This window comes from Rutilus rutilus (assembly GCF_951802725.1).
Source record: "Rutilus rutilus genome assembly, chromosome: 18".
Lineage (NCBI taxonomy): Eukaryota > Metazoa > Chordata > Actinopteri > Cypriniformes > Leuciscidae > Rutilus > Rutilus rutilus.
The window spans coordinates 26,109,698-26,126,559 of record NC_140231.1 but is presented as its reverse complement, the minus strand read 5'-3'; the positions used below and the strand labels follow the sequence as shown (position 1 = coordinate 26,126,559).

At 37.9% G+C, this 16,862-nt stretch overlaps 1 protein-coding gene across 1 annotated transcript; it reads left to right on the top strand.

Moving 5' to 3' along the window:
* Positions 1–836: 836 nt before the first annotated feature.
* ell2 (elongation factor for RNA polymerase II 2) lies at positions 837–16,281 on the top strand. The gene is made up of 12 exons (XM_084387626.1): positions 837–1,201; positions 5,132–5,179; positions 6,792–6,913; positions 7,000–7,163; positions 8,935–9,194; positions 11,032–11,156; positions 11,296–11,362; positions 12,056–12,722; positions 13,160–13,223; positions 13,451–13,622; positions 13,750–13,794; positions 13,875–16,281. The coding sequence occupies exons 1-12, from the start codon at positions 1,070–1,072 to the stop codon at positions 13,989–13,991; spliced, it is 1,983 nt and encodes a 660-aa protein (XP_084243752.1). The 5' UTR covers positions 837–1,069; the 3' UTR covers positions 13,992–16,281.
* The last annotated feature ends 581 nt before the right edge of the window (positions 16,282–16,862 follow it).

The following is a 16,862-nucleotide window of genomic DNA, read 5'->3' as shown; positions in this document are numbered from 1 at the left end:
TCACCAAAGTAAAGCTGAATACTATAATTACTGTAGTTAGTCTGTTTTTGTGTTTGATAATCCTTTAAATTACAGCAAGGGCGCAGAAGAAAAAGCAAGCAAATTAAAAAATAATCATTTTTCATTCAACTCATTACAGAATATTCATTGAAAGATTAAAATTCACTTCAAAAAAGTTCTGAAAATAAAATGTTAATTATGAATTGCCATGACTGATTTTGAAACACATGACACGTGCTGAATTTGGAATCGCATTCTAGGACACTACTCATACTATGTTTACCATGTCTTTCTATGGCAGAAATAGTAAGAGTAGTAGTATGCGGTTTACTAGGGCTACTGTTAATCAGCCAACTGGACATGGTTATTGACCCATAATTAATCTCAAAATAGCCAAATATCAACTGATTAACTGGTCTACAAATAATTAGGACATTTCAAGATATGCTATTTTTAAAATGTTTTTATTGATCAAATAACAAGCACAAAGGAAATAAGCATAAACGTATGCATACATACACAATTTAATGACACCAAATTAAAATATCTGGATTTAAATGACAATTATTACATTTTTATATAATACATTATAAATGTAATACTGCCGTACTTAATTAATACTTAATAAAAACAGAAAATGTTAATTGTTAATTGACAAGGCTGATTTTGAACTACCAATCAGCTAACTGGGCATGCTTAATGGCCCATAATTAAACTCAAAATGTCCAAATATCAGCAGATTAATTAATCTATCAATAATTGAAACATTTCAAGAAATTTTATATTTTTAATGTATTTTATTTATCAAATAAAAAAAGCATAAATCTGATCATCATACAAATACTGGGATACTTGTGGAACAGGATAAGAAGCATAGAGAGGGGTAAAAAAAAAAAAAGCAAAGTAACACACATAGAGAGAAAAGACCCAACTGGTCTCCTATCTTTCTAACAGTAGGCTATAGAGCAGAAAGGAACTTACTTTTGCAAAGGTCCCTCCCTCTGTGTCCGCATTAGAGAGAGAGAGTTTGCACGTATGTCAGAGGGACTATGGTGGAGGGCTGGTGAAGATGATGGCAGCTCTCTGCGAGGATGGCACATATGGACTCAGTTGTGGTCGCAAGAGCGACAGAATATCAGTTTTACATGTCAAACTGACAGAATCAGCCTTTAAAGCGCTAGAAAATTACCAAAACTGTAAGGTGAGTGCTGGAAAACTTACAGTTTTATAGAGAGAAAGGAGCAGCGAGAGCTTGCTCGCCCACAAAAAGCCTCAGTATCAAATAATTCTGTTTTATTTATCTCTAAACAATAGAACATCTCTTAAAAGTTGATAAATGTTTTCAGTTGGTTGATGTCCTGGCAGAATTGATTGGAAAATGTTTTTTAATAAAGAAAAAAGACTCTAGGAAGTGAGCATTATGCCAACACACCATTACCTGCTATGAACTCTCTGCATGTAATTTGAACACTTAAAAACCACATGTAATGAATTTTTAGACATTTATGAAGTCTGAGTGATTGCTAGAGCTTATATAAACTGGATAAAGCGATGATGTTGTGTAGGTTGTATGTTTTATTGGGTTTTATCCTCGAAATATGAGCTACAATGCTAACGGTTAGATAAAACTTTCTATACAAACGAATAACGTCGAATCTGCTGTCTGTCATTTCGACATCTTGATAATTTCAGTTAGTTTACAGACTCGTTAAAGTAAATATTTCGTGTTACATACGAAAAAGTCTTTGGGTTTGACGAAAATTGAAGTTTGGTGAGCTAGCTGATAGCATGGCTAATGTTTCTAGCTGGCAGTCCTCCAACAATGATTAAGTTCACAAATGTGGCGATATTTTTGTTATTTGTTTTATATTCATGACTCTTAGTCCAAATAAACATGGTTTAGAGACACAGTGAAACCAAATGAGATCTAAGTTTGTATAATTAACGTCTAAATATTGTTGCTGAGCTAGCTAGTTAGCTTGGAAGAGTTATACACACCTGAGGAGTTTGATTTTTATTAAGATACTTTGTCGTTTTAAACCATAACCGTCGTTTATCATGTGCTAGGCATCCATATGTATCTTAAAAAATACAGTAGATAATTCTTTATTCATCAGAAAGGAGTCTTTTTGCTTTTGATGTGTGGCATGTGACAAAGTGGGGAAACCCATTTAGCTTGTACAGTTTTAATGGTGCACAAATTATCTTTCATGTAATTTTGATAAACTTTTCTTAACTAGTCCTGACCACAAACGATGTGTATGATTCTTTCCATTTGGGTCATTCAAGTGAGTACAAACCGTGAGTAAGATGTGTAAAACTGTAATGAATAGGCCTATGTCACTAAGATTAGGAAATTGATAAAAACAAAAAAAGACTTTCTGGACATTTCTATCATTTCAAAAGCCTGAAAGAGTTTCTACTGGCTTACTAGGAGAAATCAGGCAGCTTCAATGAAGAGCTGCATTGTCTGGATTTTTTTAAAGCTCCACACTGCTCAAAGTGCTTACGAGGCAGTGTTTGACTTAAAGCTACAGCTGGCCCGTTGTAAAAAAGAAGGGGAAAAAAAACTGTGCACCGGGTTCATAGAGAAGGTTCGTTCAATCCTGAAAGGCCAAATCCAGCTAAACTTTTAGGCCCAAGATTTGCTTTAGGTTGTGAATGATTGGACATTCACCCAATGCATCTGATCCAGGCCACCTATAAAGTTAGTCAACCCATATAGTTTGGAATTCCTCTAAAAAGAGTTAAGTTGAACCTTGAAGCTTGTTTGGGACTAAAATTAGCTTCATAATCCATCAAGTTCCTGGCTGCTTTAGACTGGCACTGTTTGTGTTTGTCTTTGTTGATTAGGACTTGCAGTTTGGTTGATACTCAAAATGTTACAACACACCATTGGAGAGGCCAGCTCAATGAGTCTTAAAGGGATAGTTCACCCAAAAATGAAAATTCTGTCATCATTTACTCACCCTCATGTTGTTCCAAACCTGTATGAATTTCTTTCTTCTGTTGAACACAAAAGAAGATATTTTAAAGAATGTCGGTAACCAGACAGTTGTGCGGCACCATTGACTTCCAAAGTATTTTGTTGCCATACTATGGAAGTCAATGGTGCGCATAAACTGTTTGGTTACCGACATTCTTCAAAATACCTTTATATATAAATATATATTCATACAGTTTTGAAACAACTTGAGGGTGAGTAAATGATGACAGAATTTTCATGTTTGGGTGAACTAGCCTATCCCTTTAAGCTCAGTGCTCACCAAAACACGCATGCCATTCCTTTTGATTTAATCTAGCACTATTGTAGTGTTTATTCATATTTTGAATTAGCATTTAGTTTGTTTTTTTAATTTAATTTTAGTTTGTTTTAGATTGACATTTAATTATTTTGTTTTTTGGTATATATTTGTATTCATCTCTAATTTATTCTCAATTTTAGTACTTATTTTTCTCAGTCGCCAAGGCAACATTTCAGTATTCATGTAACTTAAGTTTAAGATTTTCATCTAATATTTATATTATGTTACTATTTCAGTCAACAAAAGTGATTTATATCATTACATAGTTTTCAAGCAAAGTACATGCCGTTCAGTTGACAATATCTAACGTGTTCCAAAAATGCTATGACAAAATATTAAAGGGCTGCAGAAGGTTGCATAACAATCTTGTTGTGTATGAAGTGTGAGTTAGTGTAAAGAATGTACTGTAGTGATCATATCATGCAGGGCTTAGCGTCCTCCTATATTAAGCAGATAATAGTTAGGGATTACTTTAGTTCATCCGTACCATACCCGCTCTAGCTTTGGCATAATACTGCAAAATAGACAGAATGCTTAATGTACTTTGTGTCTTCAGCTAGCTTGATTCACTGACCAGAATTTGGCATTTATTTACAGTGTCTTGGCACATGTTGTCATGTTCCAGATCTGTTTGTCTTTCGCTACCGTTTTTAGCTGAGCTCTTGGTTAATCATTATTCGTCTCTCTCGGCAATGGGACAAGACAGTCGGGGCAAAGACAGGGAATGCGTGAACCACAGTGATGATCCTGGAGCCGTGCCTTATCTCTTTAACTGCCATAAATGTTGATAATAGATCTCAAGTTGCAAAAGCATGTCTGTATTTATTTTTAATGTTTGATTTACTAAGGAAGCTGTTTTATTTACATTGCCTGTGTCTGTCACTTGTGGATTAGGGTGGTTTTGCTGCAAAATTTATGTTGGACATCAAGTCGCGAAACTCGCGACTTGACGAAGCACCAAAAAGTTGTTAAAGTCAAATATTGAAATGTATTAAAATAACACTGGACCGCATAGCCCAGAAATATGCAAATGTATGTCATGGATGAATTTTACTATCTTAATTATGCATGATTATATGGAAAGTGGTGTTTTATTATTTGCATTTAGCATTGTGTCCGTGACCCTGACTCAACACAGATGTGCAACCCTGTTTTAAGAGTTGAGAACCACTGGTTTAGGTTTCCAAATCATCAGAGTGTTTAATCGCACTTCTTCGTACTCCTGTGTAATGTGATCTGATCTAGTCTGTGTGCAAGTGTGCTTGGGGGGGAGGTGGGGGCTTGTGAAACTTATCTGGTTAAACAAGCTTTTACAGATGGAGGAGGCTTTGGGAAGTATTTGAATATATCTAAAGGTGTGTGGTTGCTGGGAAGTAAAGAGTTTGGTCTATGCACGTGCATCGGTTCCTTTAACAAGTTAATGAATTCTGCACAGAATGTACTCTAAACATTGGTAGGTACTATAAAATAAAATCACACCTGTTCCAGTGGAATTGAAAGTTCAAGTCGAGTGCGTTGCATTGAGGGTATGGTATTTTTTGCAGTGTGGTCTAGTTGTAAACTGCAAATTTTGACAGATGTAGTAGGTCTTGCATGCAGAAAATGCACATACTGTAACTGTGCACAGTATACATACTACATGCTGCAGAAATAATATGAAAGCATAGTTGCATTAATCTCGCTGCATTTAATAGTTTTTCTTAATTAAATTACCAAATACCCATTCGGTCACTTGTGTTTGAATGTTTTTGCTAGATTAAATGACTTTTTAGAGGCAGGATTCATTTATGAATTTGTTGACATTTGAATATTCTCCTCTTTTCCAGAATGCACCATCCCCACAGGCGACGATACGCTTTCAGGGTCTTCAAGGGGTAAGTTGACTTTCCATTGCCTGTGGAATAGACCCAATTGAAATGAGTTTTACAGCGTCTGAATGAATATCATCACTGGCTGAAGGGTGTGAGTTACTCATCAAAGCACCCTTGTGGACTTTGTGTCTTTATAGAGAGCCCTGAGCCTTCTGTGCTTTAATTGGGAGGTATCTCACTTTTACACTGAAAGCACCCGTTTAACCTCTGACCCTGCGCACCATGCTGTAGTTTACTTCAGACGCTGTGCGACTATAAATACTGGGTCGGCGAGTACGGTTCTGGTTTTACGCCCATGGATACTGTCTAAATACATAGTCTACTTAACTAGTGTCTGTGCTGCAGTCTGACTGTTCTGTCACAATGAGTCTGTTCTAAAACTGCCTTGCTATCTCGGTAGCTGTCGTCTTAGGCAAGATCCATCAACAGGGATGGATCCTCATAGGTGAATAATTTATAACGCTCTACATGGGTGCCAGTTTCTTTAACTGTCAGTCAAGCACATCGCAAATAGTGCTCTTCATGAGAAATGGTCAAAAGACTTGACTCATGCTGACTGTTGATTCCAATAGTTTGGCATTAGCATGTTGCTATGCTAATAACCCTAAACACAGAAAATAAATATATGAAATTACTAGGTGATTGGCAGTGTTGTTTTAGTATTATTTATATACTATTGTAGTATTTGTTAATATTTAGAATGTTTATATTTCCATTTTAGTTTACGTCTCAGTAATTTTATTATGGTGGTTATGTGCTTTTGTAAAAAAAATTAATACATTTGTTTATTTCTATTTAGCTCCAATTTATTTTAATTTTAGTACCTCAACTTAAACTTTTTATCTCAGTTAGTTAGGCAACAGTCCTAATTTGTTAAAAAAAAAAGTGAGCTTACGTTTTTAACATTGGTGATTAGTAAATAAAAGCATTTATTACTGTAATTTCTCTCAACTCTGCCATCTGCCATATTGTCATTGTGGGATTGCAATGCAATGCTACCTTAAAGGTATAGCGGAGGATTTTCCCGAATTTTAGAAAAGAACCGCCCTCTCCACTTTTTGAAAAAATGCACATGCGCAACACTCTACCTGCTCCCGAGAGGGAACGCCTATTAAACGTGTGCACGAGAGAGCATGCACGAGCTAATCATAGCTAACATTAACTTTTACTAGCAGTGATTTTAAATGGATTTCTCCAAATAGCATGTCAAACTTTACCTGTCAAGTAGAAACTTCGCGACTGAGGCATCAGTGGGAAGCCCAACCTGTGTTTTGAGCGCACGCCATCGTGTGAATCGTGTGCACGAGCACGTACGACGGCCTTACGTAAACATATCACCAGAATGATTGACACTTAGGAGGACCAATAGTCTTGATGATCCACCCGGAAAAAGAAAATCCTCCGCTATACCTTTAAAATTTGTTCAAAACTAGGTACAAGGCAGTGTAATGACTGCTTTTTGAAACAGCCAAAAAATAAAAACCTAAGATGCCTTAAATTACTGTCTAGGTAGTAATCTAATATTAGTTGTATATATTTTTTTATTTATTTTTTGGTGATGATGATTGCCTCTATTAGCATTCAAATAAACTTGTTTTTATCTCCACCCCTTCAGCGCATTAAAATCCCAACGACAGATGCTTCCGATGGCTCTCAAAACTTCAACTTTTATCTGTCCAACTTCGGCAAAGACAATCCTCAAGGAAGCTTTGAGTGTATCCACCAGTACATATCTAGGTAAGGGTAGAGTGAATTACTTGTCAAAAACCACTGCTCATTTTGCTGTTGTTTCTCATTTTTAAACTACTCTTTGTACCTGTTAGCTCTGGGGTCCCCAATCTGTCCTCCTTGGGAACGATTCAAGACAAAATGACAGTATGTGCCACCAATGACTCCTACCAGGTGACCAAAGAGCGCGTGACCAAAGCAGAGGAGGATAAAGGCAAGAACAGCACCAAATTCATCAAACCCGGAGGACCGTTCAGAGGTTTGATATTAATCCAATGCATTTTATCTCCTGTAACATGCACACACCGACACATTCTGGTCTGGTAGATAAGGGGAGTACCCAGTATTACATTAATCCTAAATTAAAAATGCCCCTATGTTAACAATTGAACATGTAAAAAGCCCATAAAGGGACTTTATCTCTGTCCAGTTAATTTAGCATTTCAAGCATTTCCATTTAATTTCGGGCTAGTTTCAGTCAAGATGTTTCTGTTTCAACAAATCTTTCTACACAGGATGCGGTTTTCTTTTCGGTTTCTGTTTTCATTTCCATTTTGGATCTGCGTGTAGTACAATGTTACATGAGTTTGCAAATTTTTCAGATTGGAATGGATTTAAAAATATATATAATTTTGTGATCTCCCATCATGCAGATCTCCTCATTTTTCACATAGACCTCTAACATTTGCCCAGTTCAATTGTCCCTGAGCATGTAACCATGTGCGTTAAACCAATTGGGAGCTTTAGAGGGAGTGATGTATGGATTAGGGTCAAGAGAAAAAGCAAGTAAAAGTTCATCCTATTTATCTGACGTGGCTAAGTCGTGGTGCACCCATGTCTCTGAGATTACCAGTGTGTCCCAGTGTTTATTGTGAAGTGACTGAATCTTTCAAATCTTATATGGTTATTGTCACCTACAAAGACACCTGCTTAGGCTGCTAAATGAAAACAGCCGTTCTTGCGTTTTAAAAACTCAAGAGACCCGCTTTATCTCCTGTTTTAAAAAAAGGTATCACAATTTAGGAAAAAAGGAGAACCCTTGAGGGTTTTTAGAGTGTCTTTAACTAACACTCAAATGCAGCTCATTATATTTCACCCCTTCTAGACACAACCTGTCTCTCAGCACCTGTTCAGCTGTCACTCCCCTCTGGGAGCCCCCGATCTCCGCACCACAGCTGGCAAAACTGGAAAAGTTAGTTTCACTCCCCTCCCTCGGCACTGAGCCGCAGGGGAGGAGCGATCGGGTGCGTGTGCATTTTTCACAGCAAAAGGAAGTGCAAAAAAAGGAAGGCTTTGCAGCAGCTGGTGCTCAGGAAGCCTAGTCACACTCTTTTGTTTGTGTGGTTAATCTGAGAGTCACAAGCAAGAGTTCAAAATTGTGCAGATTTGCTGTATTATCCTAAATTGAAAAGATCCTCCCTTCCTTGATTCCTCCCAGTCTGCTGTACACTGTTACATGTGTGACGGCCAAATCTTATTATCCACTGACGCAAGAGTTTCACCTGACTGGCAGGAGGTGAGACAGCGAAAGTTTGTATCTGGATGTCGTGTAGTCATCGGCACATGTTCGGGCAAACCAAGGGAGAGTCTGTAAGAGAAAGAGTCGGTTAGCGATGGTTAAAGAGTCGCTACCCTTAATCTTTTAAATAACTTTTGAGGAAACTTTTCTGAGGCACATGTATGTTCTTCAGTATTGTTTGGAGCACCATGTTTTTAGGATGCCGTGTCATGCGCGAGACGCTGCGACGGTTAAAGTCTACGTTTTTACATAGAAAAACAATGGAAAAGTAGAGCATTGGAATGGAAAAAACTTGTTCTGTGTGAATGGCCCCTTAGACAGTATTACCCACCAATGGAAATTATATACCATCTTTAGCACTAATCCTGCATATATCCACATATATAATATACCAGTGCTAGTAAAGCAGTAAAGCGCTAAGAAACTTTCACAGAATTTCTTATAATAAATTTCACTGTTTTAACTACTTCTCTGATTGGCCGTCTCTCTGTGAATGTTTTTTTTTGCATAGACAAAAAAATCCAGCATCGAAAACCGGCCCCCTCAGCCCCCGACCCGGCTCCAGAGAGGAAGCAGACCACTCCCCTCAACCCAGCCAACACCATCCGCAAGTGCCTTACCAACAACCCCGTATCACAACGTCCGTACCGGGACCGTGTCATTCACCTCCTGGCCCTGCGCTCCTACAAGAAGCTAGAGGTGCTCGCCAGACTCCAAAGAGATGGCGTCAGCCAGAAAGACCGCAACTCTATGGGCACAACACTACACCAGGTGAGAATGAGATTGTGGAGTGGAATCAGTTTAGTTCTCAGGATTTAAGCAAGAAGTTAAGATCAATCGACAGCTGACTTAATGTTAATTCACCACGCAATTAAGTTTAAGATGTTTTTTTATGTTTTTGTAAGATACCTCTTATGCTCACTGAGGCTGCATTTATATGAATATTGTTAGTTTAAAAAAAGTCTTTAATATATTTGATTGTAATTTATATCTGTCATGGCAAATCTGAATTTTCAGAGTCTTCAGTGTCACATGATTCTTCAGAAATCATTCTAATATGCTGATTTGCTGCTCAATAAAACATTTATCAATGTTGAAAACAGTTGTGCAGCTTAATATTGCGTAAACGATGATATATTTTTTCAGGATTAATTAATGAATAGAAAGTTCAAAAGACCAGTAGTTATTTAAACCTTTTTTTTTTATAACTTTGTCTTTACTGTCACTTTTGATTAATTTAATGCATCTTTACTGCATAAAAGTATTAATTGTTTAAACTTTTGAATGGTAGTGTACCTTTTCTGTGTAAAGGTAAATCACATTTTTGACAAATTCATACAATTTTGCTATGCCTAAAACCTTAAAACGACTGTAAAAAGGAGAGAGAGTTTAAACAGAATTTTTGACGAGTGCTTTTTTACAAAATAAGCTTCACATTTCTGCTTTAAATCTTCAAATTGTCCCCATTCACTTCCATTGTAAGTGCCTCACTGCAATCTAATTTTTTTGAAAGGAAACAAGGGATGACTAAAAATAAATGAATCAACATTATGCTGAAAGTGCTGTTGATTTACATTTAACTCGTATTCAACCCACATATTCTTTAATATGTTTAAAGAGCAAGATGACAGACTAGAAAGGCATTAATGGCACTTAACTTGCTGTGCGAGTTCTGTGAATGCAGCTTGAGGACTGTCATAATCAATCATATTAGTTCAGGATAGGTGACAGACTTGAAGCATAGATAGCATCAAATCACAGCTGTGATCTAATAGGCTACTGACTCACGGCACTTTTGCAGAAGCACAGTGTCACGTAATGCAAGTCACCATTTAACAGCCCAAACACAAAGACTTGCATTCACCACAGCTGAATGTATAGCACGTGGGAGATTAGGCAACCATAAATTAACCTTATTAGTGTAATTATGCACAGGCATGCTTTCTCAAACAGCTCACATGCTGAAGAGACCTGCATAGTTCATTTCAGTTGATCCAAGGTCATGCTGTTGACAGAAGTCATATTTGAATCAAAAGGGGTAGAAGGAGCAATTTCGGTTCTCCCCAGTAGTTTCAAAGGAGAAATATCATGGTTTTCATCCTTTTCTATCAAGTATAGAAGGAATTTGAATAGGGAAGTATGAAAACAGCTTCTCTCCTTCTTTGGAAATTAAGGAAGGACTGAGAATCTGAAACGGTCCCCTCGTTGGGTTGTAACGTAAGAAGTAACACTATATCCCTTTGCCTAACTGTCCATTTGCATTACTATTTATAGTGTGTGTTTATCTGTCGCTCTTAAGTATGCCGTCTTAAACAAGGATGCAAAATGTTCATTCTCCTGCCTATCAAATGTGTATAAGTAGTTTAGTTGCTAAAAAATAAAAATGCAAATGTAGATAAAACCGTATTGGTCATTTACATTTTTACATTAAAGAGAATTTACTAGATTTTTACAGTTTAAGATGAGCTAGGTTATTACTTTATTCAATGTTTGTTAAAAAAAATGTTTTATTTTTTTTATATTAAAACTGGTCCTTTTAAAAAACTTTCCATGTCATGTATTTTAATCAAAGGAAAAGCAATTAACACAATATTTTCCATTCCTATAGGTGGCCAATCTAAACCCTAAGGATAACTCGTATTCGCTTAAAGACTTTATCTTCCGTGAGGTCCAGAGGGACTGGCCGGGCTATACGGAGGATGAACGGGTTCAGGTTGACAGGATCCTGGCACGGTAAGATTTGCGGGTCACATGCAATTAAAAGAAGAATGACTTTGTAATTGAACATGAATCATTTTTGAGAGCCAGTACAGGAGATCTAAAGAGTATTTTGCAAAGCTTGAATTAGTTTAATTTTGTCCCCCTCCAACAGTAAATTGGGCTTGAATTCAGAGTCTGTCTCATCCAGCAGTCCAACCAAAGAGCCAACATCCCCACTGGTATGACACATACATAAACATTTTAATTTTGATACTCTTTATATATATAAATTATTTATGTATACATATCCACACACACGCACATATGTGTATATTCAATCATAACAACTGTCAAAATAGTTTTAGCTTGTTGTCGGAATATGGCAATGTTAATGTATTTGGTCTTGGAGGACTAAATCTGCTATGCTGCTGCCGAGCAAATATGGACTTGCTACTGCTAATAGATACAGGGACATATCTGTTAGCACCCTATGCTAATAGATATGCTGCTGCTGCATGAATAGACATACATAAATCCCGTAGCAGATCTAGACAGGTGGAACTGGGGGAGGTAGAGGGTTTCAGAGGAACTCTGATAATGTGCTGCAGGACTACCCCCCAGCAAACACTGAGGCAGACTATTTAAATATTAAGCAAGCAACTACATTGGCTGCAGGATCAGTAGAGCTTGTACCATGCAGCAATGATTTAGTTTCTTGCAGATTGGATGTAAAGGACCTATCAGCCTGTGCCCTCTGGAGTTTAATGACTGGGAAAAAAAAAAAAATTATATAAACAATATTTTATATTAATATAATATTAATATTTTTACATAATGGAATTTTTTTTTTAGCTTCATACAAAAATAGTCACTATTTGCATTTCAATGAAATTTCCAGAAACAAGAATCATGTTTTGTTCCTTGCTCTTCAGAAACAGCAACCTGAGACCGACTTCATCGATCCTCTGATGTCTAAGAAGCCTCGAATCTCCCATCTCAGTAACCGAGGACCTCCCTCCTCGTCTGGTCGTCATTCTTCGGAAACGGGGGACAAAAAACCTGCACCCACGGCCGCCTGCCCTGGACCCGCTTTTCACCCTCCCCCTGTCACAGGCTCTAGTTCAAATTCCCCCAGCACGCCGGAGGGCCGGGGGTCTCAGGATCTGCCCCTGGACCAGAGCTCTATATGTGGGAACTCCTCGGAGAGCTACGCGCCCCGCAACCACACGCCTAGCCCTCCCAGCCAGCCGGTTTCCACGACCTCCCCCTCATCCTTCTCCACCTGTACTGTCTCGACAACCACCATCACCTCCACCACTACCACCAGCAGTGGCCTCCACGTTTCCTCTGCCGCGTCTCCTACGGCCAGCCGTGACGGCAATGGCAGCAAAAAGCCCAAGAAGTCCAAGAAGCACAAAGATAAAGAGAAGAAGCGAGAAGGAGAACGAGAGATGGATAAGGAAAAGGATCGGAAGAGGGATAGAGCGCATCGCAAGGAGGATCACTGTGACAAGGAAGCACAGCCCAGAAAGAAACACCGGAGTGAGGCAGAACATAAACACATTCCTGCCAACATCAGCCACGAATCGGACAAAGAAGGTTTGTTTTGTGGCACTTCATGTGGCATTCGCATTAATGATTAATTGATCGTTAATTTTAATGACAACCGGTCATTGGTTGAACAAGTCACTGAATTAATAAATCATTGAATCAAATAGCAACAAGATCTGAATCAAAGTCGACAGAAAACCTGCAATGCAACCAATGTTTGTTAACCGTACCACTAAGTCGAATAACAGCCAAATTTTAAAGATCCAAAAATGATTAGCTGCATGCCAGGAATTGCGAATAAAATTTTTAAACATATTGTCAGGCCTGATTAATAGCTTTATGCTACATTTGGCTTAGAAACATGAACTTTAGTTCACAACATCATATAGGTTATTCTGTTCCTAAAGACCCAAAGATCATGTGTTACGTGTTCTTGTGAAATGGCAGATTCCATGTTTGTACATGACTGGTGTGTCTCTTTACAGCTGGCAAAGACAAGCCTGTCAAAAGCACTGAAATGCCAATCCCAACGAAACCTGATTACATAATGTGAGTGAACTTTGACTACTTTGTAGTGCATGTTTCTGCATAGTGGAAGTGAACTTTGACTCCTTTATAGTGTTTTTCCGCATAAACCCTCTGCATTTAATTGTAATTGTATGTATGCATTTATTTAATCCTTTTTTTTTTTTTTACTTTAATGGACAAACTATATGTAAGAAATGAACAAAATGCCTATCTAGAGTCTCATTGATTTTTTTGTTGTTTTATTCCAGTAAGTACACTGCAGTGATATCTATGGATCAGAGGCAGCACTATAAGGATGACTTCAATGCAGAATATGATGAGTATCGTATCCTTCATGCCCGTGTTGAGAGCGTTACGCGTCGTTTTACAAAACTGGACAACCGGTGTAGGCGGCTTGCTCCAGGAACTAAAGAGTACCAGGTAAAAGAACAAGACTTTTTTTTGCTTTAATGTAATTACAGTGACACTTTCTTTTATATGAAGAACTATGATTTACGTATCCATTTATTTGTATTGCATGCAATAAGTGTCTGTCTTTTCCTTCCAGGAAGTACATGAACAGGTGCTGCAAGAATACAAAAAAATTAAACAAGTAAGTGTAACTGAGCATGTCTTTGGTAAACAAACATACTGTCAAATGAAAGTGGTATATTGACACACTTTGTTTTACAGCATAGCCCAAACTACTATGAAGAAAAACAGCGCTGTGAGTACCTGCACAACAAACTGGCCCACATCAAAAGGCTGATCGCTGACTTCGACCAGCGGAGGGCGCAGTCCTGGCTGTAGGGCACGGGACCAAGCAAACACCTCGGCCAATCAGAGCGCTCCTCAGCCGGAGTACCATCTTGTGTGGGGGAGTGTGGGGATCAAACAGCTCCTTATTTATTCTATTTACAGATTCCCCACTCGCCGGTTTCCCATACCTGGCCGCCTTCATCACTCTTTTTCTTATTTTCTTCCTTGTTCATCCTTTCCCGTACCTTTTATTCTTCATTCTCTTTCTTTTTGAAGGACTTTTTGAAAGAAAAAAAAAAGGACAAAGAAAAATTAAACATTTTTGAATGCAAAAAGAACAGCTACGCAACGCAAAACCGTGGGCCTTACAACGCATATTTCTTGAAGCCTTTTGCACAGGGGTGATCGAGCCAGTATGTGAAAAGTGGCCATAGAAGAGGGTGTTTCCAAGAGCCTTGAGACTTCCTTTCTCCCTGTGGCCCGGGTTTTTTTTTTTTTTTTTTTTTGAACAGCATCAGTATTCACGCCCACAGTGCAAATGATGCCTTACGGTATTAATACAGACACATAACAATGTGGCATCAGTGAGACTTACAAGCACCCGGGGCAGTGGGGAGAAGTTATGACCTGGTCGCAGGTCCACCGCACATTCATGGAAGGTGTGGAGTGAGAGTGAGTGAGAGAGAGTGTGTGTGTGTGTGTGTGTGTGAGAGAGAGAGAGAGAGAGTGAAAAATATTCAGTGTTTTTGTTCATTCTTGGGAAGGATTGTGGGTCAGAAAATACAGGAAGAGAGAGGCTCGGGGAGGAGGGTTGGCTATAGACTAAAAGAGGAAAAAAACCGGAAAACAAAAAGCCCAAAAAAAGCTGCTATATATATATTTTTTTTTTTCCTCCTTTGAACAGTCAGAGCATTCGGGATCAACCTGGCTCATGTTACATGTTCTTAATTTGGGCCTGCTCTGTTTAAGAAAATGATCGAACCATCTTAATGGCAAAGGTGCTACTGATTTGAGGAAATGCATCGAGCAGAGGCAGACCTGTATATCCATTTCAAATGTATTCATTAATTATTGCAAGTCTCAGAGTTATTTATGAAATATGAATAGCAATATATATTATGTTTTTGTTTTTTTGAATTAAAAGGAATTGCTGGAATTTTGAGTATTAAAAAGAAACTTATCAAATTTACGTAAAAATAGAAGTCTTTATTTGACGGTATCATGAGTGATAAACTTCTTAAAGATTAAGGGAAACATTATGTTTACAAAACCTGTGTGGTAGGAAGTTTTGCCAAAAAAGTAATAAAAAGGAAACAGAAATCCTTTTAATCTTATGTTGATAGTCTGGAATAAGACACGTTTCTCTGAGCGACGCTTTGGTATCTAAAAGAAGACGGTGGTCGAACACTTACGGCGTCTTGGTAATATTTATTTTCTGTGATCTTTGTTTAGGGAAAATATCCAGAATGCAGCTGTGTGAATCAGCCTTGAAAATAATGTCGCTTGCAATTATGCAAATTCTCACTGGATCAAATAACTCCATGGTGGATTCTGATTGGCTAGTTGATTCTTGAGGCTTGCTGCATTGTATTTGCACATTTTAGGATGTCGTTTTGAGATCTGAAAACAAATGATCTCTCTCTCGTCTTAGAATCATAATTATTCCATTGTTAAAAGCGGGGAGGTGTTCCCTTTGTTTTCCAGTGTTGTTAATTGAAGTTTAAAAACTTGGGTGAGCCATTCTCAAAATAACCATCGACAAATGTTGGTTTTCAGTATTTGGGTTGGCAGATGGCATCTCATCTGCTTTGTTCAGGGACTTGCGTGTTCTCAGACTCACCAAGATGTTTTGTGTGAGCTTCTGTTCATTTTAGTCCCCATGTATAGGCTGATCGCAATGTCTGATTACAAACAAATACGAGTCGTGGCTATTTAACAGAGATTTAGCAGCACTTTACTTCACAGATGCTTATTTCCTCAGCATTCAAATAGCCTCCACACTGAACCCTAAAGATTTTGGGACGACACCAAGAAGTGTTGCTTGGAAGGGAGAATGTGCATCTACACAGAACCTGGTATCAGTGTAATTTGGGTTGGGTGGGGATGTATTTGGTGGTGTGTATGTGTGACCAACACCTGTATTCTTTCCCTTTTGAAGAGACTGTGCCTCTGACACCACTAAAGAGAGATGTTAATGTTGGATAATAAGCCAAGAATCTCATAACACTGTCATCTCTTGTTTTAAAGGTGGGATGGGGGTTGTTTCAGACTGTAAGAATTCCTGACCTGTCCACCTAAAATATATTAAATCAGTTCAATAAAATGTGAACTTGACAACATATCTGCTGCCTTGATTTTTTTTTTTTTTCACCCATGAATGCACATCACTCTATTTCCACAGCATTGGTTTGGAACAGTTTTTCATTAAAAACGTGCAGCAAAGATCTAAATTAACCAATTGGAAGATGATAAATGAGTATGTTTTGCGATCATCTAACTGGTATTAACAGGACCAGAACTCAGCATAATTCAAGTGTTGAGATATCTTCATATCTTTTTTGCTTTTTATTCAATTTTGTTCAAAATACTCAACATTTTTGTGATGTAATTGAAAAATTTGAGTAGTATGCTATTATTATTTAAATGTTTAGGTAGACATTTTGATTCCTCCTAGTGACTTGAATCTTATGAATCTGTTCTCATTCAGTGATTGGTTCTGCAGGTTAGATCTTTATGCCACAGCTGGTTACAGTGTCTGAAGTCAGAACCGCATACTAGGGCTTCCTTTAGGTCCTTTGCGAGCGCTGAAAAATATGTTTTATACATGTGTGTAGCATGAATGTAATCCAAGATGTACTACAATCGCTATGTTGTCATTATCATGTGGCCTACAAGTGTCAGTTTCATCACTTCACTACCATT